This window comes from Amphibalanus amphitrite, unplaced genomic scaffold (assembly GCF_019059575.1).
Source record: "Amphibalanus amphitrite isolate SeventyFive unplaced genomic scaffold, NRLGWU_Aamphi_draft 001020F_arrow, whole genome shotgun sequence".
Classification (NCBI taxonomy): domain Eukaryota; kingdom Metazoa; phylum Arthropoda; class Thecostraca; order Balanomorpha; family Balanidae; genus Amphibalanus; species Amphibalanus amphitrite.
In genome coordinates, this window is record NW_024882514.1 from 29949 (window position 1) to 53132 (window position 23184).

General features: G+C 50.5%; 1 protein-coding gene across 1 annotated transcript in view; it reads right to left on the bottom strand.

The window, feature by feature from the left end:
• The window catches only part of LOC122369246 (calpain-C-like), a 30817-nt gene that overhangs the window by 433 nt on the left and 7200 nt on the right, over positions 1-23184 (bottom strand). The window contains exons 4-14 of the mRNA XM_043343831.1: positions 16566-16680; positions 8727-8867; positions 7593-7773; positions 6531-6611; positions 5059-5228; positions 4326-4498; positions 2839-3044; positions 2273-2437; positions 1588-1714; positions 965-1145; positions 163-364 (exon numbers count right to left, since the gene is read on the bottom strand). Coding sequence (XP_043199766.1) covers positions 163-364; positions 965-1145; positions 1588-1714; positions 2273-2437; positions 2839-3044; positions 4326-4498; positions 5059-5228; positions 6531-6611; positions 7593-7773; positions 8727-8867; positions 16566-16680 — 1742 coding nt within the window. The remainder of the gene's footprint in view (positions 1-162; positions 365-964; positions 1146-1587; positions 1715-2272; positions 2438-2838; positions 3045-4325; positions 4499-5058; positions 5229-6530; positions 6612-7592; positions 7774-8726; positions 8868-16565; positions 16681-23184) is intronic.

The following is a 23184-nucleotide window of genomic DNA, read 5'->3' on the forward strand; positions in this document are numbered from 1 at the left end:
TCCTTTTGGCTCACTAAGCGATCTTACCAAACCTGAATTAACACCAGTGCTTCGTCATTCATTCATTCATTCATTCATTCATTCATTCATTCATTCATTTATTCATTCATTCATCCCTTCTCGTCCGTCCGTCTGCCCATCCATCCTGAACTACCCTCTCACCTCAGAGATGTTGAGTTTGACGATGCCGGTCTGCAGGGGGTCCTTCTTGTCAAACACCTCGAAGGCCACGCAGAGCTGAAGGACGGCCGCCACGAAGTCGCCGAAGCGCAGAGTGCCGTCTTTGCGTCGGTAGCGCTGTGTGAGCACCGTCATCACGTCTGTGTTCAGCTGGAAACCGACCTCTGCGAGCGCGTCACGGAACCTGAGGACGGAGTGAAGAGGTGGGGTGTAATGCAGGGCAAAGACAAAGCCCGAACCCGAGATACAATGAGGGACATCACCAGGTGATAGGGTCGGTTTGCATGACTCAGCAAATGTTTGTCAGCTGCATGACGCTGAGACTTGATTCGAATAACTTATTCCCAGCCATCTGAAAGTCTAAAGTGCACAAGTACAAAGTGCAAAACACCACCTTTTCTTTCATAGAATCGGGATTTATCGCCCTGAAACGCCTTGAGGAATTCATAAATCGCTTGAAGTCGCCTTTCCTATTATAGGCCTGTCATGTCCGGAACCACAAATCATAAACCATTGCGCAATCATCCATTACCGTGAGAATATGGAGTCTGCCTGCCAAAACAACATGCTCGTTTTCCTGTTTGCTTTGCATCGTATATCTTATCATCTGCATGACTGGTGCGCATTTAGTTTAAATCGGCACGAACTGCTATCAGCTATTCCATCAGTGATATATGACCGGCCCAGGAACCTAACAAAAACAACACATGACTCATGTTCACTCAAACGGGCTCAAACACCGGCGCCCTAGCTATGCGCGCGCTCGCGGGGACCGGCTTCGCACCTTTCTGCCTTCAGTACTCCGGTCTTCTCCTTAGTGTGGTTCTTGAAGACGCCCTGCCACAGTTTGAGGCTGCACATGAGGTCCTTGAAGTCGTTGAAGCTGAGCCTGCCGAACATGGTGGTGTCCATGGCGAATATGATCTGACGACACACGCCGATCGTGGCGCAACTCTTGATGTAGTCTGAAAACGGGGCGGAAATGGCGTCACAGAACCGGAAGGAGTCGAGTGCTGTTATCGATTCGGGGTTAAGCGATCGCGTTGCGAAACGAGTCCCGAGCGAAACAAGTTGAACAAAGATAAGTCGTGAGGGTCGGACTCGGTCGAAGCCCCAAATCTCACATACCTAATTGGACTCGGCCTAGTACCTACCTATATCCGCGTACCGAAACACCCTTTCGATGGCTGAGGTCACCACACCTGGCACTGAGGGCTTACAGTCAACACTTACACGCCACGGTCACCGAACCGCACGCCGGACCGGGGACGACGGCAACATGAGCGACTACAGTTATCTGAGTGGATCCTAGTGAGTATTGCGCGGATAAATATACGCTAGTACGCGAGAAATCAACAGAGGCGCACATTAAAAATCAACATATCGTTCATGCCGTCGTTCCCTTACCATTCGGTAAACAGGCCTCTAGTAATTCCTGTAGCTCGAACGCGTTAACCGTTTTGTGTTCATCCGCCAACTGCAGGAAGACGGCCTCGTACTGGTTGAAGCCCTTGCCGTCTACGCTGGATGGCGCCTGAAAGAGTACAGCCCAGTCGAGTTAGGGCAGGCATTTTCAGCGATGTTCTGACATTTGATAGGTGCCGATTGGACCAAACAGGTCCTCATATTCGTGACCGGTGTGGGTTTTGTGTCGGAATCCGGAGCAAACATCATCCTCGCTCCAGGGATGGGCATTGGATGGATCGATACAGTCACAATGATAGGTGAAAATAACGGTCAGTGAGTGACTTATGGCTTCCGAAGTTGGAACGATGCAGCTCGGACAAAAATAGACCTTGACGAAGACAACGTTTGACATCACATATGCATGGCTCATCACGAATGTAGGTTGTCTCGTAAAATACTGCTACGTTCAGGGAAGATTTTAACTTTTGAAATTGAAACGTTAACCCATCACGCATTAGGACACAACTGAAAATAACGTGCCAGCTCACTTCTGTATAATCCTTCATCGCAAACCCAAACACAGCTAGTAGCCAGCACACATCAACACTGAACTCGCCCGCAGCCGTGCACCCCTATCCCATTTCGACCCCCCCCCCCTTCTCCCACCGCCCCTCGCTCCCGTTACCTTCAGTATAGGATTCCGCAGTACCGCGGGTGTCGTGTCCACGTAGCGCAGCTTTACGGCGTTCATGGAAAACACTCGCAGGGTGAACTGTGCCTCCTGAGATGGCTCGAAGGTGGTGGGTACGATGATGTACCCGCCCGGCTCTAACGCGCACCTGTGGGATACCTGGGGCGGCGCAGGGTCAGAGGTCAGAGATCATCGGGGCTGGTTGAACGACGGGTTCATGTGATGTAGCAGGCGCCAGGCAGCAGCATTTTTTGACATGGTATTATTTTCTATCGAATAATGCGGTTTACACGATCTGGGATAACACTACTCTTAAATAGACCGTTTTATTTATAACCATGCTGTGTATAGTGATGTCATATTTGTCATCTACAATCAATCACCATAGCTAACGTAGCAAATCAACTTAAAAAAGCGGCAGGTAGAGACGATTAATACTTTGTCGAACAGCATAAGCGCATCTCCATCTCCCTTATTCATCATGGTGTTGAGCTCCCTACCCTTAGCCCCTGCACCTAACCGCCCTTCCTTAACCCTCCCCCCCCCCCCCACGCCCTCACCTGCCGCCCGTTGGTATACTGCGAGTTCACTAGACTCTTCTTCTTGAAGAAGCTGTTATCTATCGCGTCCACGGCTCCGTTGGAGACTGGATAGACAGTAAACCCGACCACCCTCGGCTCGGTGACGGTGTGCTGGGTCAATGAGATGACCACCTCCTCCGGTACCGAGAGCACCAGGTGTAGCCGCGGGTTGATGTGGAACGTGTCTGAAAGGGGAGAGTGAGATGTTAGAGATGAGAGGCATATGCAGGCAGCACCAGGTGTAGCCGAGGGTTGATGTGGAACGTGTCTGAAAGGGGAGAGTGAGATGTTAGGAACCAGAGCAGTCGCGGGGTGATTTTAACGTTCGCATCTGGGGAGCAGTGGCGGCGGGGCACCTTCAATTAAAGGGGGGCACTGTCGATTTTTGGTCCCATTCTTTTCATGCAACGCCCATAGGGCTAATGTTAAAATGTCAAAATCAAAGGGGGCACGGTGCCCCGGTGCCCTCTCCGTTCCGCCGCCTATGCTGGGGAGGGACTGGGAGAATCTTGGGGAGGGACGTCAGGAACGGAAAGACGGTGATGGATGCGGTTGGGAGATGTTGCAGGGACCGGTGAGTCGTAAGAAACGGGCGGAAAGAGAAAACATGGAAGAACAACGGAAAGAAGGTTACCTGTCATGGAACGTAGGTTATCACAGGAAGGAAAACGAACACAAGTTCAGATATCCAATATGATATCAGACGGCTAGAAATGGTTGACTGCCATTGTTAAGCCAGTCGACGGTGTAAATGTGAGTACGTTTTGGTGAAAGTGACACACTCCGAGACGGACCAGGAGAGAACTGCGGTGAGCCATAGGTTGATCTGTGAAAGTTCTAGGTCACTCATAAATCGTCAGTGCAAAACACTAGCAAATAGTAATAAATCGTCATGAGGTGACAAGCTGGTCAGGCAAAGGTCTCTCGCGGTCATTGCGAGCAAACGAAGCGCCGAAATAACACACACAAATAACACCTTGATAACCTTCATTAGCACACTGAGAAAGGGTTCCCAGCCGTAATAACGGTTCATGAGTCCGTTCATTGAATGACTACTGTTATCTTGGTCACCAGGTCAACGTTTAAAAACCTGCCAGCCCCAGAAGCTGATGCAATTCGGGGTCGTTTGGGCCAACACGATGGCTACTTGGAGTCGCTCCCAGCTCAAAATGGTCACTTGAGTGTGGCTACTTCACCATTACCACTCTGCTTCGACCGCAAGCATCCATCAAACGTCAATGACTTCGTGGAGCTCACTGAAGTAAAGGCAACTTGGCATGGCTGAAGACAACTTAGCAACTCCTAAAATGGTATCAATGGACACGCAAATACCTACATATGGAGAACGTCTTGTAAGCATAACGGTAATACGTTTTCCGTCCATCCTTCCCTCCACCCGTACGTCCCTTCATCCGTCAACGCGTCAGTCACAGTTCGTAACCCCGTTCCCTCCGCACGCAGCTCACCTGTGTTATTTCGGCAGCCGCCGGCGGTGACCCCTCTCCGCCACGATCCCTGGTACACTTTGACCTGCCAGGGCATCCGCGAGCGCAGCGAGGGCTCGTCCCGTGCCGTGTCCTCGTCTAGATGTACCACCTCCAGATGAGTGAACGTCTTCACAAAGTCTGAGTAGGGCATCCTGTACGGTGAACGGTGGTTAGTGGTTGTTGGGCAATGGGCATGCAGTGGGGTAGTGGTACGGTCTGGAATGAAAGAAGAACACGACTCTTGGGCGATTCAGTAGTACATAGAGTGGTTTTATAACTTTTGTAAGATACCTACTTCGCTGCTGGGATAATTGATAACGTATGTAGGGTTACCGGTCTGCTCAACATTACTTGCTCTCATGGCATGGCACTACGTTTCGCTCCGCTATTTGTTACCTACTGAAGCATAACGAATATCTCCCATTCATTCACGAGAGCGAGATATATTGCAACATATCTGCTAGTACTTTTATCGACTCGTTTACCGCGGACGGCTCTAGGTAGAAGGTACGAACGTTTAGAACAATAAAACAATGCAAGGTGAATATGACGGCACGATCATAGAATGTTATACATAACTCCTATAAACTCTATGTCTATAACACAACTGCTGCTCCATGTGAGACTTCTCCCTCGCAAACTCGCCCTACCATTTATCTGCCAGCTTCCCGACCACCCCTCTCCCTCTCTCCTCCCTCTCCTCCCCTCTCACCAGAACTCTCCGTCCGCCAGCGTGTGCGGCCCGAGCCGTTCCCTCTCCAGCGCGCTGACTTCGTCCCACTCGAGCGAGCCGCGCGCCCACCGTCCCACGTACTCGCCGGTGTGACCTAGAGAGGAGCGCAGCCGAACGAGCTGAGTCGGCTCCCCGCTGAACTGTGTGACCTGGGGAACAGTGGGGAGGGGGAGGCTGTCACCTTAGGGAACAGAACGGGGTGTTACCTGAGGGAACAGTAGGGGGGGGGGGCAGCGGCTTCCCGCCGAATTGTGTCACATGGGGGTACAGTAGGGCAGGCACGGTCAGAACAGGGGAAGAAAGAAAATCTGGGAGCCGAAACAGATAGAAACAAAAGGACGTAAACGTCATATTCAACATCATGTGTATCTCAAGGAGCACAGGTGAAACGAAAAGATGAACAACAATTTGCTTAGAACAAATAAGGTCCGTAAAGTAGACAACCACAGTAAAGCCTCTTGCAACGCTCTGATGCATGTCTATCGGTCAGACAACACTACATAATAAATTGTCAGTATTGCATTCATAAGGACGCAGAGCCAACAAGAAACACAGCCCAGATTCAAGTCAGGCCAGCTGGGTAGTGCAGTGTGGGAGCGGGTGGCCAGATAACGGCGGCAGACCGAGCCGACTCCGCTCGTAAGTTCGGACGTTTGGCTTCAAACGCTAGCCGCGGATCACACGGTAACAGTGGCACACGGGAACGGGTGCGCGCCTTACGAGTTGGTTTGGCCCGCCGAAAATGTGAGAATCATTCACGGGGCAATAGACATGTGGTTCCAGCTTCCAGCATTACCTACTTAGGGGGTCGTATTAGAGGAAACGTTATAAGATTAAAAGCTGGTCTCAAGGCTTACGGTCCTCTAGGTAAAAAAAAAAAAAAACATGCAGTTCGACTATGATAATCCTAAACAGTCAGGAAACGTAGGAAATGTACACCACCGGACACATCATCCGGCCCTAACACCACGAGCTAATCACAGGAACGATTTCACCCCACCGCCTCACCGCGGTACCTATACCGTAGCTGGGACATGTAACAGCGGAAACTCGCCATTCAACAGAGGCCTGCAGCGGGGCCGAGACAAGCCGACAGGACGCAGCGCACGATTATCAACACGAATGGGGCAAAAACAGCTCCGGTATCACGAAAGGAAATCGTGAGTGTTTTAGGAGTGGAGGAATGCGTGTGAAGATAAAACGTAGGACTTTAGACTTAGCTATAGACTAAGGCGTAGACTGTAGGGTAGACGACAGACGTAAGATATAGACGTTAGGCGTAAGACGTAAGACATAGATTAAGACGTAAACGTACGACGTAAACGTAAGACTTAGACTTAATACGTAGCTGCAAAAGACAAGCATATAAGCATAAAAGGTGGGATGTAGGTAAGAATAAGTACCTAATTGTCAAACATAGTCGGGAGCTGAATAGTGATATGGAGACGTACCCGTTCAATATCGAGAACCCTGTAGTTGGTCCCTAATAGAACACCGTTTGCCAACTTCTCTGGACTGCCGTTCTTTGGTGTCTGAAAGGGGAAAATCGCGGGTTAGCAAATGCATCTGCATCGTAGGAAGGAAATAAAACAAACGACAAATTATCGCATATCCTACGCTAGCGAAATGCGGTGAGATCTCACATTCAGTGATACGATCCAAAACACATCACTATGGTCCGGAACTAACAAACGTAGCAAACATTCGCATATTGAAAAGCGCTGAGCGGAACACGATCGTCACATGAAAGCGACTGCTGAATGACTGAATGTGAAAGTGGCGTTTTGTTTGCGGTGAATGTAGGCGCTGCTGAATGGGGGTTCCGTTCTACGGAGGAGGCCACGGTCGATGTCACGTGACTGTGAATTGCCAAACAGCGGCAGCCGGTGGCCTTGTCACGTGGTGTCCGTTCAATTCGCCCAATTCACCGGCTCCCGGCCAACACACGCCGGTGAGTGCCGTGAAATGTATTCAGCGCCGCTGATATACGACACGGTGGGTGTATCCGGTGTCACAGCTGACGCCATCAGTGTGGCAAGGCAGCCTGAAGGTCAAGGGGTACGAATAATATCGTGGAACCCCACGTAGCCAAACGAATGTAGAGATCGCGTATAGTGTAGGTACGCAACCTAAACGTCGCCACCGCGCCGTACATTACTAACATACTACGTTGAATATACGATGATCGTGATAGGATGACATTCAAGGCCCAAGGCCAAGGCCCTACATACCTATGATATTGACGCAGCTCATGCTTAGATTGGTAGTCTGTGTCCCGCCATCGTCTGTGATCGACCTTCATCTGTGATTCGGTCAGTATCAATAACGGTGATGTGCTGTTCCAGTTGTTCGCCCGCAACGCGGTCTAAACTGTGTTGTGTTTTGCTGAGATTTGTTTACCAGTGATTCGCTTTATGTACACTGTGTTCTTTTTCTGAGACTGTTTACCTGTGACCCGGTCTGTACAGCAGCGGTGATGATGTAGTGTGTTGTGGGCTGTTTCAGCTGCTCACCTGTGACCCGGTCTGTACAGTAGCGGTGATGATGGAGGTCTGCTCCAGCAGCCGACCGATGGTGTGACCTGCCCCGGTGGCGTCCTCCCGGATACTCAGAGTCTCCGTGATACCGCCCGTCATGTCCGCCAGACCGTCCAGCGTCGTACCGTACTTGAGCGCCTCGTATGAGCCGTGCAATCTGTAGACACACGGACAGAGGCTTAAAATACGCTGCAGTAACGCTAACTGCGCTAACGTTACCGAGTAGTCAGGGGACGAACAGACACGGATTTAAAATACACTGCGGTAAAGAGAATCACCGCCGAGCTGCGAGCGTCGCGAATGACCGTAAAAACACGGGTTAAAACATAAAAATACACTGGTGTAGAGGGTATAGAGTATGCTACTGTATAGTCAGAGGGTGAACGGTCAAACACTGGCTCATAGCACACTGCGCTAAAGAGAGACACTGCCAAAATGCGAGCGTCGCGAATGAACGGACAAGCAAGGGGTATAAGACACTGCGACATATCGAAACACATTGGTGTTGTCTACATAGAACTGACTGACAAACAACTCAGCGGCTTCAGATCACAGTACACAGCGGGGTAGTTTATGATGCATAAGGTGGGCACCAGGTGGGTGTATGAGCTTCAATACACACGACAGAGTTGTTGTTAGAATGACAATGAACCAGCCACAGAGTGCAGGATAAAAATAAGGTGCATAGGCACTGTTATAAAACTTCGCGTTGCACGTGGATACCATGCGGTATAGTATCGGTATTGTGATTTGAGGTTGTCCGAGCATAGTAAAACTATAGACAGCCCGCTGCTAAGAAATGGTTTACGTAATAGCGAAGTAAAATAAAACGGAGTTGCAATAGGGTGACAAGGTATGGGTAGATAAGCATACTAGGTATGTACATGAAAGAAGCATATCATTCTGCGTCACCCAATGTCCCATTGATCTCCACAACAAACGTTTCCGACTTTGTGAATATCGTTACAAATATTTAACATGCCACAAAAATACGTTCACCTTGGTTCGATTCTTAAATTCGCTCCGTTATTACGACCGTAAAAACTACTCTCAACACACCCACCGGCCACTACCATCATCTCTATCATCCCCTCCCTCCCTCCGACTCACTTGGCGCAGGCCTTCTCCAGGAGCGACATCCAGAACACCTGCTGGCTCTGGGACGTGGTGAAGGCCAGCTTTCCGTTCACCGTGGGCAGCCGGTCGTCCACCAGCACCTCCACCCACTCGCCATTCCAGAAGATACGAAACCTGGAACGGACGAGGGAACAGAGACGGTCAGCGGGTGGGTAGAGTGAAGCAAGGCGGCCAGGGGTTGGTTAGAAAAGTTAGAGTGCAGTTCCAGGGTCGGGGCAAGCTAGCGCTTGGATTGATAAAACTTGATATCGCATTGGTTTTCGTTCTCTGAAGATATTCATCGACATACGTATTGGAGTTTAAATCTATCAGCAAAACGTGTTCAAGTACGGTGGAATTTACAACACACTTGAAACACAGGAAAATAAAACGGTAGGTCAACTTGTAGGCCATGAATAAATGTAACGAGCTTTGATGCTTTTACAGACTGCACTCACTGCTTAGGTACCTACTGGGATATGTTTTTTTTTTTTTACCAGCAAACAATGCCTGGCTGCCTTTCATACTTGTGGGTGTAGAAATGCTCAGATGTGATTGCATTATCAGGCCCTCAATATACTGTGGCGTTCCATACTGATAAGATGCGATGCGGGTAACTGCATGACATCAGCCGGCGTGTCTCGCAAGTCAGACGCAAGTAAAACGTAGGCATGCGTTATAAGCATATGGAGACTGCGTTAATACACAACAGCGTAGCACCCACTGTCTGGAAACGGGATATCTTTCTATTGCCTGCTGCAGTCTCCCATCTTCCAGAGGTAGTGCTACTCTGCTGTGACAGAATGCAGTCTCCCGTCTTCCAGAGTTATTGCTGCTCTCTTGTGTCAGAATGCAGTCTCCAAACTTCCAGAGCTAGTGCTCCTCTGTTGTGTCAGAATGCAGTGTCCCGTCTTCCAGAGGCCGTGTTACAGTCTTGTTTTAGAATGCAGTTTCTAAGCAATGACGAAGGGCTGTCGCTGTGTACTGTGCAGTGGAGTGAGTGTCACATATGTTCTATATGTCTTATGAATTGGAGAATCGAACGCCGCTGCACACCACGGCTATATATATTACCCCATCCACAGAGTGGAAGGCATTGGATGGTGTCCGATGGGTAACGGTACGATACCAGAAAGGTCGACCGATCGGCCGACCGGTAAATGGCATCAGAGGCAGTGGCAAGGACGAAAACCGGCTCCGGGCTGGGTAAAGACCAGCCGGGATAGTTGCACAATGAACACGTGTGTACAGCCTGCACTCATTAGCTAGACTTATATCATTAAACAACATGTTTAATTAAGCTATTAATGAGTTAAACTCAGAAGCTTAACCTTCGCCCCAGTGGGGGGGGGGGGCATATGTTACCACCCTGTCGCGTTTTTTTCGTATAAATAAAAAAACCACGGCGCGTAGCGCCGCGCCGCTTGGGGTAGCTTTTGGTACATCAATTTTGGACAATGTGTGAAAATTTTGACCCCAGGTCATGTCAGGTCAGGTCACTAGGTCAAGTTAACTGACCAAGCCTAAAAAAGTTTGCAATCATGTCCAGCCTTCAGTGTTTGTCAGAGAGGTTTCAAACTTGGTGGATTACATGATGTTATGGGTGCCTACAATTTGTATATCTCGGATTTTTTATATGCGTGACCTAAGGTCAGGTCAGTGGCGTGACCTTTCCATTATAAGTCAATGGAGAAAAACGAAAATGCCTCTAGATCCGTGTGTACGCATAGGAACAGTCCAAATATTTCAGGATAACAATGATTTGGACCACCCGTGACGACCAAGGTGTCTTTTTTGCTGATAGCCTCTTGAAAGGTCATCCGAGGTCATTTGAGGCTACAAACAGTTTTTTGCCAATAACTCTCGATTGGAAAGAGATAGAACGCTGGGGTTGGCCTCATTGTGTTTGTCTTGCCGAGACGCATCGACTGATATGCAACGTGACCTTTTCCGGTCAGGTCATGACCTTGACCTGAGGTCAAATTTTGAAGTTGACCTTTCAAGGTCAAATTATAGTTCATTCGACGCGTCTCGGCGAGAGGAACATGGTTCTGGCATTAGAAATGACCTAGCTTTTTTTAGTCAAAAGTTATTGTCGAAAAACACTTTTCTTGAAAACAGCTATTTTTGGAGTTTTTGCCCTCTGGAGGCTAAACCGTTGACCTGAGGTCATTTTTGATGATGGCCTTATCAAAAGAAGAGTTCAAAAGCTATCGATTGCTTTTCCCAGCGTTTTTCTAGCTATCATAGTTCCTGAGATAATGGCATGTTTTCTGAAAAATATAATGACAATTCAAAAATTTTGACCCTTGATGACCTCTGGTGACCCCAATATTGCTCTAAGATGAAAAATGACCGAAATACTTTCACACGTACGCATCAAGAGCTATCGACTGCTTTTTACCGCGTCTTTCTAGCCCTCTTAGTTTTTTAGTTAGAGGTGGGTGGTAACATATGCCCCCCCCCCCAAACTAGGGCGAAGTTGGCGGAGACCGCCACTGGGGCGCGGGTTAACAGACATCAAACAGTGCTGTTACTACTGATCAGATATTCAAAAGTAATTGCACGTCAACGTAAAAGACTTGTTACCTACTACATAGGATTGTTCATATGCTTAAGTGTAGGCATTGAATATTTAATCGAGTTAATTGTTTCAAATAAGACTCTGTTTCAAACTCATGCGATTTTACAAGAAATGATCAGCATTTTTGTACTGGTGGTGCTGACAAAGTAGATACAGCTTCTTACTTTCGAAGCATTTAGCCTACAGCAAGGTCTGCCGCTGGATCAGCGGGGCGCTCATTGGGAACGTCATGGCTGGGCCTAAATCTGACGGATATAGCTGGACAAACATGCGTCTGGACTTTCACAGCACGCATCTCATGTGAATGATCTCGGTCATAAATATTCAGGATACGCCGTGCGTTATGCGGCGTGGCTGAGTGGTCCTGAATAATAAAGTGTTCACCATACGACTGGAAAGCTAATAGCTACATACCAGCTAGTGCTATTCACGGATAGTTATCTCGATCAAGAACCATCTTAACCCGCGCCCGGCTGGGGGTCCTGGATTTCCACGCCCTGCTGGGGGGGGGGGGTGTTTGAACACCCCCCCCCCTTGTAACTCGGCTCCTGGGCCACGTAGCGATACGCAGAAGGCGGCGTTCGAAAGAGCGTCAAAAATAATGATGAAATCACTTCGGTCAATTTTTTGGTCAGGTCAAAGGTCAGGTCACCAGAGGTCATTGAAGGCAAAATTTCGCCGATTTCCAGGTCGAATGTCGACAATTTCCAAGAAGCCAACGCATAACTCGGGAACCAATAGAGCTACAGCGCCGCGGAAGAGCGCATTCGATAGCCCTATTAACGCCCTTTCTGAGTAGTTCTCTCAGATTTGACCTAACGTCAACGGTTTTGCCTGCAGGGGGCAAAAACTGCAAAAATAGCCGATTTTTTCGGAAACAGTTTTTCTGCAATAACTTTTGACTCAAGCCCTGTACGAGCTTACTTTTGCCGGCATCGTGTTCCTCTCGTCAAGACGCATCGAATGAACTATAACTTGACCTTGAAAGGTCAACTTGAAAATTTGACCTCAGGTCAAGGTCATGACCTGATCGGAAAGGGTCATGTTGCATATCAGTCGATCCGTATCGTCGAGCTGAACACATCTAAGGCGTTTTCATCGCTCTAGCATGCCTCTATCAAAAGTTATTTGCGAAAAACTGTTAGATACCATTCGTGACCTAAGATGACCTCAGGGCATAAACAAGGGTCACGGACACCATTTTCATGTTCAGTGTGTCTAAACCACTTGTAATTCGGTGTTTGGGAGTGTTTATAATGTCTTTCGTCCAAAAGAGGCGCATTTCAATTTTCTCCCATTGACTTATAATGGGGAGGTCGCAAAATTGACCTGACCTTAGGTCATCGATATCAAAATTCTGAGATATACATTTTGTACATGCTCTTGCTCTTAGCAATCGCTGAAAGTTTCAAAGCGATCGGTCACTCGGTGTAGCTATGACAGACATTGAAACTTTTTATGAGGTGAGGTCACTTCAAGTGACCTGGTGACCTGACCTTGAATGACCTTGGTCTGAAATTTTCACAACATGTGTAGAATTGATGTATGGTAAGGTGTACCAAAAACGGCGGCGCTCCGCGCCGCCGTTTTTGAGATATTCGCGAAAAACCACAAGGGGGGTGTTCAAACACCCCCCTAGCAGGGCGCGGGTTAAAGCTTTCGAATGCTGTCCGATTTAGATGGAAACCAACATACCACCCAATATCGTTCGATGAGCTCAAGTTTGGTCATTTCACGGATGTGGCTACTAGAAAAGATTCACTGTAAAGTTGGTGGTGAGCATATAGCCTGCTCTCTCGTTTCACGCTCGCCCCGATTCAGAAGACCTAACCAGACCCGTACCCAGCGCCGCTGTCCCTCCCTGTCTCTCATCCAGCAGGTATCCAGAGGCTCCTCCCGGCCGGTCATCCAGCGGTCAGGCCCCTCCCGCCGGTCACCCAGCAGTCAGGTCCCTCCCGGCCGGTCACCCAGCGGTCAGGCCCCTCCCGGCCGGTCACCCAGCAGTCAGGCCTCTCCTGGCCGGTCACCCAGCAGTCAGGCCCCTTCGGGCCGGTCACCCAGCAGTCAGGCCCCTCCGGGTCGGTCACCCAGCAGTCAGGCCCCTCCGGGCCGGTCACCCAGCAGTCAGGCCCCTCCCGTCGGTCACCCAACGGTCAGGCCCCTCCCGACCGGTCACCCAGCACTCAGGCCCCTCCAGGCCGGTCACCCAGCGGTCATTACAGCGCACCAATCCACTCGGCATGACCGGCTGACCACTCCCTGGCGTTGCCAAACTGGCCTCCCGGGCTGCCGAGGGCCGCCGTCTGACGCCTTTCACCGGCGTCCGTCCGCCTGTCGCGGCTCTGTGACAGCAGCTGACAGTCTGTCAGGTGACAGACTGAGAGGACTGTCAGGTGTCAGGTGACAGGTGACAGGTATGTGTAGACTGTGCCTGCCCTCCCGGCCTCCGACGCCGCCCGTGCCCACCCAGGGTGTCGGAACATAACGGATCCTCCGCCCCGGTGGAGGTGCCGTGTCAAAACAAACACCTAGCTCGGGAGGTGGGCTGAGGGACTGAGGGGCTGAGAAACGTCTCGATGAATGTGCGGCACATTGTCCGCCCTTCTCTCTCTACTCCCAGACCAAAGAAGTGGCACGATCTTCCCACACGCAGTTCAACGTTTCAGTGCAAAATAGGTCGCTATTTCCAGGCGCAGTAGAGAATTATGCCGAAGTGAGCCATGATGAGTAGGCGGTAATGACACGTCGCCATCTATTGGACCGTTGAAGCCCTGACAAAGGGGACAGATAGGTATATGCAATGCTACCTGCTTTTTCCTCCATAAATAACTGCTGGTCGTTACAAATAATTGCTCAGCTTCGCTATCAATACCAGTCATTTATTGTCCACACTGACATTTACTAGCTTACAATTGATGCAGAATTTAAAAGAACAAATGCAATAGCTTGCAGACAATGGTTGAACTCTAAACGCATTTTTATATGACTTTTTTGAACAACCATCTGACGTTGCACATTAGCTTGCTTGCTAAAATTATCGCATTTTTATATATTGTAGGCATCAACGACGTTTCGATATCGATGCAAAATCCTGACTCCGCCCTACTGCACGCCATTTTGAGCTCAAAACTATCCATCCGTTACTGACATGTCAATCCTGGCTGGCTTAATTCTTCATCAAACACTCGTTTTACATCATGTCAATCCAGTCCTATTTGAAAGGCGCCCACTAGCCACGCCTCGCGCGTCCGCCGCGCCGCCGCAGGTGCTAACAGTGTCCACGCACCAGTGCACAGGAGGCCATGGTGCAGCGTGCAAAGAGCACACCTCAGACACACCGACAGGGTCACCTCGGGTGCCGGCGGGGTCAGTCCCGGTCAGGTATACGGTTCTGACACCCGAGAGGCCCCGACTGCCTCGAAACCGTTTAGCAGGCACCGCAAACGGGCAGACAGACAGATGGACAGACGGACAGACGGACGGACAGACAATCAAACGGACAGAAGGACAGACGGTCAGACTGATGGACAGACGGACAGACTGACAGAAGGGCAGACGGACAGATGGACAGAAGGACAGACGGACAGACGAGACGGACAGATGGACATACGGATAGAAGAACAGACGGACAGATGGACATATGGATAGAAGAACAGACGGACAGAAGGACAGACGGACAGACAGACGGATGGACAGACGGACAGACGAACAGACGGACAAACGGACAGACGGACAGACGGACAGACGGACAGACGGACAGACAGACAGACGGACAGAAGAACAGATGGACAGATGGACAGACGGACGGGCGGACGGGCGGATGGATGGACAGACAGAGGAGGAGCTATTATGTACTTAGCTGCTTGCGCAGACAGCCAAGTATTGGGTGCTGAATGAAGCATTGAAATGCAGCCCCGCCTTCATTAACTCTGTAAACTTCTTTCGCCATTAATGCATTATGAAAAATGAATGTAGAGAAATACAGTGTTACAACTATAGGTAACTGTTACATCGGTGGGGCTACAGAAATATTGCTGCATACATGCCGCTAAAACTGATTGAAGCATGCAAGGCAAATTTACCCTTGGTGCAAACTTCGTGTTTCAGTATCACTACCAACTGCTACAAGGAACCGGATTTGGTTAAGGATAGATTCAGTGACAATGTATACAGCCGGAATTCATAAAAAGGTGCCCACATTAAAAACAAAGCGGCGATATGAGCTACGTTACCGTGCATGATAACGTAAATGTGCACGCCACAACCGAAAAGCCGTACACATTTCAAAAGTCGAAATCCGTCCAATTCGCAAAACTGAAACTCGTAGCGTCCATATACGCCTGACGGAACCGGCGAGCACGCTACAAAAAGCGTCCGCTGCACAGTTGGCACCGGGGTCGTGCACACGCCATGCCCACCGCGTCCAGCTCGAGGGCGTTTTTAGGCGCCGCGCGAGCCACCGGGCCAATCTCAGCAGGAGTGAGGCCAGAGCGCCGAGCGCGAAGGCCGCTTATCATGCGTGACTGAACTAGCCCAAACACTTTCGCCGGCCGAATTCTTTGCGCTGACCGAGCCAGTCAGCTCAGAAGAGAGCAAGTGAAACGCGTGCACGCGCTGGAATGGCGGACAGTGGTGCCTCAGGTGCCAGTCACGTGCTGATGGAAGACGGTAGGTAGTTTATTTTATGACAGTTGAGGACGCTGCTGGCGACGGGACGGCGCAAGCAGTGTTTGGAAATGCCGCAGATGTCTTATGCGTACCACGCTGCTGGAGAAAATCAGTCCACTTCCAGATGTTTTGCCTATTCATGTCCTGTGCCTAAGCGACAGCGTTACCTTGAGAAACCAGTTCACATTGCGAATACGGCCATCTGTCAGCCTTATGCTCTGTTGGCGAAGTCTGTGGTGGTCGTGGCTTTGGTCGCTGTGATGTCATTTGCCACTTGTCAGCAACGGCTTTGGTGACGGTTATAATCATCACCAGCTCTTTCATAGGAGGATTCTACTCGAAAATTTATAGAGGGACAATCGCATTGTGAAGTTTGTTCATTTCTTTTAATTCAATACTATTAGGCGATATACAATGTAGGTATTTTAAATTTCAGTCTTTTTGCGGAACGTGGCCCCGGGTCCTTCTCTGGATCAATCACTCTGCGTAACATTCTAGTAACGCTATATAATATGCGACATCATAATGACATAAGTCAGAAGTCACGTCAGCACCGGTGACACCAAATCACGCATACTCACCGGAAGATGCCGGCATAGCCGTCGCCTGCGAACGACTGATCGGCGGGTACCACGCGGTAGAATAGACCTCGGGTCATTTGCAGACAGCCGATACACGAGATGAACCACCGGTCACCTGAAAACGAGCGGAGAGGTGTTAGAAAAGCGGGCTTAACACACCGCGGGTCATCTAAGAGCCATCAGGGTTTGGTGTTTCATTCATAGAACTTCCGGCGAAGTGAAGGTGGAGCGCCGGAGAAAACAATGGGTCTGGGCGGGGTTTCGCCGCTACAGGGCCGTCGCCCATCGGACGTTTAAAGATTGAAGGCCACACGGGGAATTTAATGACGGCGACGATTTCGCGGCGGGAAGTAGGCATAGGAAGACCGTGGATGCTGGATAAGCATTTAAGAACATGCATTGACTCACAAAGGTCATGATTTTAAGCAAAGTTCTCCTCTGTGATCCGGCCATTCAGAAAGTTGACGGTCATTCGCCTTATTTTGGTCTGACTGAATCACCGATTGCTTATTTTCCATTCCCTCCGTTGAGTTTCGGTCGATATGCTCTCAAGTTCCCAGGTTCACTCATTACCCTTCCCTCCTGCTTTCCCTCCCTTTCAATTCTCCTGTTGTTGGTTCGGTCACAGCAGTCCCTTCTATCGTCTACATATGGCTGTTCATTCCCCTCCTTCGCGTTGTCTCGGTCTATGCGTTCCGCTGTCACGGTGCCGGGTAAGTGCGGACAGAGTGACGCCGGTGACATGGCCCCGTGCAGCCGCTCCAAACGGCCCGGCGACGGAGTCACGGTGGGCGAGTCGTGAGACATGCCCGTGGTCCGTGACGGTCAGAGCGTGCCCGTTTTTACGGCGGTGAGCTGGCGACTCGACGGGCGAGCAGTGGTAAACATTAGAAGTAAACACTGACATCAGAAAGACGCCAAGTTTCATGATAAATCAACATAGTTTAAATTATTCTTGAAACTTCTATTAGATACGACTTTAGGCTGAACAATGAGAAAGTCCGGAAGCCTAAATAAAAGGCTTTATCTTTGCTTAACAATACGACCAACTTCCTGATATATGTATACGATAAGTGGAAAATTATCACGGCTCAGATGTTTAACGGGACCTTGCAAGATTGCACAAAACGAGCACGACTTTCGCTGCAGTGCAATTGCAGCGCTACGACTTTAGGTTGCAGAGAGACGATTTCCGTTGGGTGAGGTGAGCACATTCTTTGTGTTAGACAAGCGCCACTTGAACTCGCTACCGGCAGTGGCGTATCTAGGATTTCTCTCAGGGGGGATCCGCAGTCAAAAGGGCCCTTGACTGACTGGGTTGAAAGGGCCCTTAAGTGGCAAAAGGGCTCTTGTAGCCTGAGTTGAAAGGGCGTTCAACCCGCGTCCCGTGGGGGGGGGGGGCGAAACGGCCCCTGCCCTCTTCCGTAGCTATCTCCTAAATGACTGCAGATATCCCCACCAAACTTTCAGAACCTCTACGGGCATCCATTTTACACATTGTGACCATTGTTTTTTTTTCCAGAGGCTATGATAGGTTGGCCGCAAATGACGTCATGTTCTGCCATTTTCGACCCAAAAAAGGTTTCGCAGGAAGAGCTGTCAGCCCTACAGAGCTGTAGAAACATAAAAATGTTCCGAGATAAAAGGTGTACAATTAACAGGCCTAGGTCAAATCTGAGCACAGTTTAGCCCCGCCTTGGGTTGGGCCCAGGCTGGAAGGTTGACCCTAGGTCAAATCTGAGCACAAATTACAGAAAGAGTGTCAAAAGAGTTTTGTTTGTTTTGTTGGGCTATACCCTTTCGGTCTGACCAGACCATTTCAGGGCCGGAAGGATGATAGGAATTGAGGGAGACATTGGTCTGGGTGGGCACCTTGGTGAGTCACCGGGGCTGAGCCTGTCCAACAGGACAGGCCGACTGCAGCCCCCAAAGTGCTCGCTGCACCCGGTTACGAGTGTGCTTCCTTAGGAGCTGCAGTGCGCTCCAATGGGAGCCGCCCGCATGGTATAAAGTTGCCCGTCCAGGTCCAGCCTGGATCATGGGTTGCGGCATGGAGGAGAAGGATTTGAATGTCCTGAGGATGGAAACGGCGAAACGGGTGTTAACCCGCGCCGGGCCGGGGGGGGGGGTGTTTGAACACCCCCTGCGGTTTTTCGCAGATATCTCAAAAACGGCGGCGCTCCACACCTGTTTGTGCATATTTTCCGCACATGTTGTGAAAATTTCAGACCCAGGTCGCCTTAGGTCAGGTCACAAGGTCACGCCAAGTGACCTCACCTCAGAAAAAAAAGAATGCTCGTCATAGCTACACCGATTGATCGATTGCCTTGAAACTTTCAGCGATTGATAAGAGCAACATAATCTATAAAATGTTTATCTCGGAATTTCGATATCGGTGACCTAAGGTCAGGTGAGTATCGCGGCCTCTCCATTACCTATCAGTCAATGGGAGAAAATTGAAAAGCGTCTGTTTTGCACGAACGCTATTCTAGACACTCTCTAACATCGAGATGTAAGTAAAATTGGCACACTGAATCGGAAAATGGCAACTGTGACCCCTCGTTATGTCCCCGAGGTCATCTCAGGTCACGAACAGAATCTAACAGTTTTTCGCCAATAACTTCTGATAGAGGCGTGCTAGAGCGCTGAAAACGCCTTAGATGTGTTCGAATCGACGTTGCGGATCGAATGATATGTAACATGACCTTTTCCGGTCAGGTCATGACCTTGACCTGAGGTCAAATTTTCAAGTTGACCTTTCAAGGTCCAATTATAGTTCGTTCGACGCGTCTCGACGAGAGGAACACGATGCTGGCAAAATTAATGTCATGACTCTTTTGAGTCAAAAGTTATTGTCGAAAAAAACGCTTTTCGTAAAAACGGCTATTTTTGGAGTTTTTGCCCTCTGGAGGCTAAACCGTTGACCTGAGGTCAAATCTGAGAACATTACTCAGAAAGGTCTGTAAAAGGGCTATTGAATGCCCTTTTCTCTGGCGCTGTAGCTCTATCGGTTCCCGAGATAGTCGTTGGCAGTTTCCAAAATGTTGAAATAGTCAACATTTTACCTTTGGTGACCCCTGGTGACCTGACCTTTGACCTGACCCAAAAAATGACCGAGTTTTTTCGTCCTTATTTTGGACGTTCTTTCGATTGCCGCTTTTCGCGTGTCGCTACGTGGCCCAGGAGCCGAGTTAGAAGGGGGTGTTCAGACACACCCCCCTTCCGGCCCGGCGCGGAATCTCAGAGCACCGGCCCGGCGCGGGTTAAAAGAGCTATTAACTACGCTTTTCCCCGGCACGGCATTCATTTCCGAGTGATGCGGTGGTTTGTTGAAAATTGTCGAAATTGGACCAGAAAATTGGCGAAATTTAGCCTTGGATGACCTATGTGAACTGACCTTTGACCTGATCTAAAAATGACCAGAGTAATTTCGTCATTATTGTTTGCGTCCTTTCGAACGCTGCCTTTGGCGTGCTGGTACGTGGCTCAGAAGCCGAGTTAGAAGCAGGGGTGTGGAGCCGGAGCTGGAGCCGGAGCCGCCGGAGCCGGCATATTTTGCCCGGAGCCGGAACCGGAGCCGGAGCCGTCCAAAAGGCGGCGACTCCGGCTGCTTTTTTGAAGAGGAAAAAATTATTGACCTACATAGTTCGGTTTGACAGTACAAGGCAGTAAAACATGTGGTATTCAAAATAGCCTTGTTATGCAAATACAGAAGCAACGTGAACCAATCCTTCATCTTTTCTCTTCCACCCGTATTTAATTGTATAGAGGATGTACTGAGTATTGGAGTCGAAGCCGGAGCCGGAGCCGGAGCCGGAGCCGAAGCCGATTTTTTCTCCAGAGCTGGAGCCGGAGACGTCTGAAATTTCCACGGCTCCGCATCCCTGGTTAGAAGGACCCTGGCCGGCCGAGTGGGAGCCGGTGGGTGCCACCACATCGTTTTTTTTTTTGCGACAGCTCGGAACACGTCGGCAACAGAGAGCCAAAACTGGGCATAGCTACCTGACCTTTGGTGCAAACCGGACCTTGTGACACCTGCATTTTCAAGGGGGCCTCTGGTCGTCTTAAGGACCCTCTGTTACCCTCAGAGGGACCCTCTGAGGGCCTCTGCAGACCATCACTGGCCTCAAAGGGCACTCTAGTGGCCTCCATGGACCTTCTAGGTACCTGAAAGGGCCCTTTGTTTTCTCTCCAGGGGCCCTTGTTTACCTCAAAAGGTCCTCTTTTACTTCAGATGGTCGTATGTTTGTCTAATACATGAGGCCCCTGGTGGCCTGAGAGGCCCTGTTTGTGTCCCAAAGGGCCCTTTGTTGACCTCTTAAGGCCCCTAGTTGGCCTAAAAAGTCCTCTGATTGTTCTAAAGGGCCCTCTGTTCCCCTCAGAGGGCCAGTCTTTTCCTCAGAGTGCCTGCTGACCTCATAGAGCCCATAGTGGCCTGACATAGCCTTCATATCACCTCAGAGGGTCCTCTGTTGTAAGGCTCAAGTGACCTTCTCAGAGGGCTCCGGCTGCCCTGTGACTGACAATTGTCCACTCTTATCCCCCTTTTGGGTGACCTATTTCCCCCTGTGACACCCAAGCCAAAATACAATTTTGGGACACTGACTCCGAGGGCCAGTTGATTTTCAGAGGGCCCTCTTTGAAGTGGATGTGAGGACCCGCTATACGCCTCAGAGGGCCCTCTGGTGGCTTCAGACTTCAGAGGACCCTATTTTGGTATCAGCGGGCGCCTCTCTGTGGCATCAGAGGGCCCTCAGAGGCCTCAAATGGCCTTATTACATCTCAGAGAGCTGTCTTTGAACTCAGAGGGATCTTTTTTACTTCTTTGTGGTGTCTAAGGGGGGCCCTCTGGCCTTTGTTCGCCTCAAGGGGCCTCAAGGGGTCCTCCGATGACTTCCAAGGACCCTCTTTGATCTCAGAGGGCCTGATGACCTCATAGGGCTCCTGGTGGTCTGACATAGCATCATATCACCTCAGAAGGCCCTCCAGTGGCCTGAGAGGGCACTTTGTGGCCTTTGAAGGCCCTCCATTCGCCTTAGAGGGCCCTCTTTGATCTCTTTGATCTATTCGATCTCAGAGGGCCCTCTTTGAGGTGGCTGTGAGGGCCCTTTGTTCACCTCAGAGGGCCCTCTGGTGACCTCCAGGGACCATCTTTAATCTAAGAGGGCCGTCTGGTGGCCTCATAGGATACCTTGTGGCCTGAAATTGACCCTCGTACCTCAGAGGCCCTTCTGTTCGTCTTAACAGGCCCTCTGCTGGTCTTAGCGGACCTTTTGTGTGCCTGGGAGGGCCCCCTGAGTACCTGAGAGGGCCCTCTGTGTGTTTGAGAGGGCCCTCTGTGTGCCTGAAAGGGCCCTCTGTGTAGTTTGCCTGAGAGGGCCCTCTGTGTGCCTGAGGGGGTCCTATGTGTACCTGAGAGGGTCCTCTGTGTGGCTGAGAGGGCCCTCTGTGTGTCTCAGAGGACCATATGTGTACCTGAGAGGGCCCTCTGTGTGTCTGAGAGGGCCCTTTGTGTGTCTCAGAGGGCCTTTGTGTGCCTGAGAGGGCCCTCTGTTTGTTTGAGAGGGCCCTCTATGTGCCTGAAAGGGCCCTCTGTGTACCTGAGAGGGCCCTCCGTGTGTTTTAGAGGGCCCTCTGTGTGCCTGAAAGGGCCCTCTGTGTACCTGAGAGGGCCCTCTGTTTGCCTGAGAGGGCCCTCTGTTTGCCTGAGAGGGCCCTCTGTGTGCCTGAGGGGGCCCTATGTGTGCCTGAGAGGCCCCTCTGTGTACCTGAGAGGGCCCTCTGTGTGTCTCAGAGGACCATATGTGTACCTGAGAGGGCCCTCTGTGTGTCTGAGGGGGCCCTATGTGTGCCTGAGAGGGCCCTCTGTGAGCCTGAGAGGGCCCTCTGTGTGCCTGATAGGGCCCTCTGTGTACCTGAGAGGGCCCTCTGTGTGCCTGAGAGGGCCCCCTGTGTGCCTGAGAGAGCCCTCTGAGTGCCTGAGAGGGCCCTCTGAGTGCCTGAGAGGGCCCTCTGGGCTCTGGCCCCCGTTCGTCTCAGAGGGTCCCTTTATTCGCCCCTTTAGAGGGCCCTCTGTTTGCCTCCAAGGGCCCTCTGTTTGCCTAAAAGGACCCCCTATTCGCCTCAGAGGGCCCTTTGGTGACCACAGGGGGCTCTATTGTTGCATTGTAGGGCCCTCTGTTGCCTCCGAGGGCCCTTTTTGATCTCAGAGGGCCCTCTTTGAGCTCAGAGGGCTCTTTTCGACCTCTTCAAGATGTCTGAGAGGGCCCTCTGAGTGCCTGAGAGGGCCCTCTGAGTGCCTGAGAGGGCCCTCTGAGTGCCTGAGAGGGCCCTCTGAGTGCCTGAGAGGGCCCTCTGTGTGTCTGAGAGGGCCCTCTGAGTGCCTGAGAGGGCCCTCTGTGTGTCTGAGAGGGCCCTCTGTGTGCCTGAGAAGGTCCTGTTCGTTGTAAAGGGCCCTTAATTTACTCTACAAGGTCCCTCGTTGGCCTAAAGGGGTCCTCTGATAGTCCTAAAAGGGTCCCTAAAAATGTAATTGATACTTTTCATTATGTAAAAAAAATGTAAGTGGTGAAAAGGGCCCTCAAAGTGTTTTCAATTTTTTTCGAGTAAAAAAAAATTT